Source organism: Stegastes partitus, unplaced genomic scaffold, assembly GCF_000690725.1.
Source record: "Stegastes partitus isolate 25-593 unplaced genomic scaffold, Stegastes_partitus-1.0.2 Scaffold424, whole genome shotgun sequence".
Taxonomy (NCBI): Eukaryota; Metazoa; Chordata; class Actinopteri; family Pomacentridae; genus Stegastes; species Stegastes partitus.
The window spans coordinates 338,045-339,164 of NW_007578155.1; the positions used below are offsets into that span (position 1 = coordinate 338,045).

General features: G+C 42.3%; 1 protein-coding gene across 1 annotated transcript in view; it reads left to right on the top strand.

Moving 5' to 3' along the window:
- acvr2aa (activin A receptor type 2Aa) overlaps positions 1-1,120 on the top strand; it is a 19,971-nt gene that overhangs the window by 8,792 nt on the left and 10,059 nt on the right. The window contains exon 3 of the mRNA XM_008285949.1: positions 982-1,114. Within this exon, the coding sequence (XP_008284171.1) occupies positions 982-1,114 (133 nt within the window). The remainder of the gene's footprint in view (positions 1-981; positions 1,115-1,120) is intronic.

Sequence of the window (1,120 nt, forward strand, 5' to 3'; positions counted from 1 at the left end):
TTACTAAATAACACGCTGAGTTAACTCCTGAATACTAAATAACACGCTGGCTGAGTTAACTCTTTATTATTGATCAATAACACACTGAATTAACTCTATATTACTGATCATTAACATGCTGAATTGCTCTGTTATTACTGATCAATAACGCTATAAATTGACTTGTTATTTCACTGTGGATGTTTACTTTAGTCACAGAGTTCTTGACCTTACTGATGCTGTCTGTTTTGATAAAAGCTTAAACCTGCAGTCGAAGAAAACAGTTAACGTGATTGCGGTCACAGACATTCTTTGTTTACCAGGTTTTCTTCGTCAGACACAGACGCATAAAACAAGGCGCTAAAAACGTCATGTAAAACTAAATGAAGCTGTGACGTCCCGCCTCCTTCAGACTACAGGTTGTGTCAATGTGGAACAACAAAGAATATGAACATTTATGACCGCTGCAAATGATGCAGGACAGGAATGCTGGTAGAAAACTGTTACACGTGTGTTAATGTATTTATTTTACTGATCGACGCAGCTGATTATTTCTGACAGCTGCACTGTTAAGCTTCAGATATTTGAACATGGTACTCTATGTAAGTGCATTTCTGCATCACCAGCTGAATACATGTCAGGTTCCCATGGTAACGTGGCGTATAAAGCGTTTGATACTGTAGCTACGCAGCTCTGCAGCCTCAGTTACCATGGAGATCTAGCTCCGCAGCATCTGTTACCATGGAGATCTAGCTCCACAGCATCAGTTACCATGGAGATCTAGCTACGCAGCATCAATTACCATGGAGATCTAGCTCCACAGCATCAGTTACCATGGAGATCTAACTCCACAGCATCAGTTGCCATGGAGATCTAGCAGGCCTTAAGAGAGCTTCCTTCGTGACATTGAAAGCTTTGACTTTACGTTTAACTTACCTGCTAAAACAAATGAACCTGACTTTATATAACGGCCGTCTGACGACCTTCTTCTTCTGCTGACAGGAACGAGTGCGTGGAGAGGAAAGATGCTCCTGAAGTCTTCTTCTGCTGCTGTGAGGGCAGTTTGTGTAACGACAAGTTCTACTACAGCCCCAACAGCAGCCAGCAGCTGGTGCCCAGTAAGATACACCTGTCTGTCCAC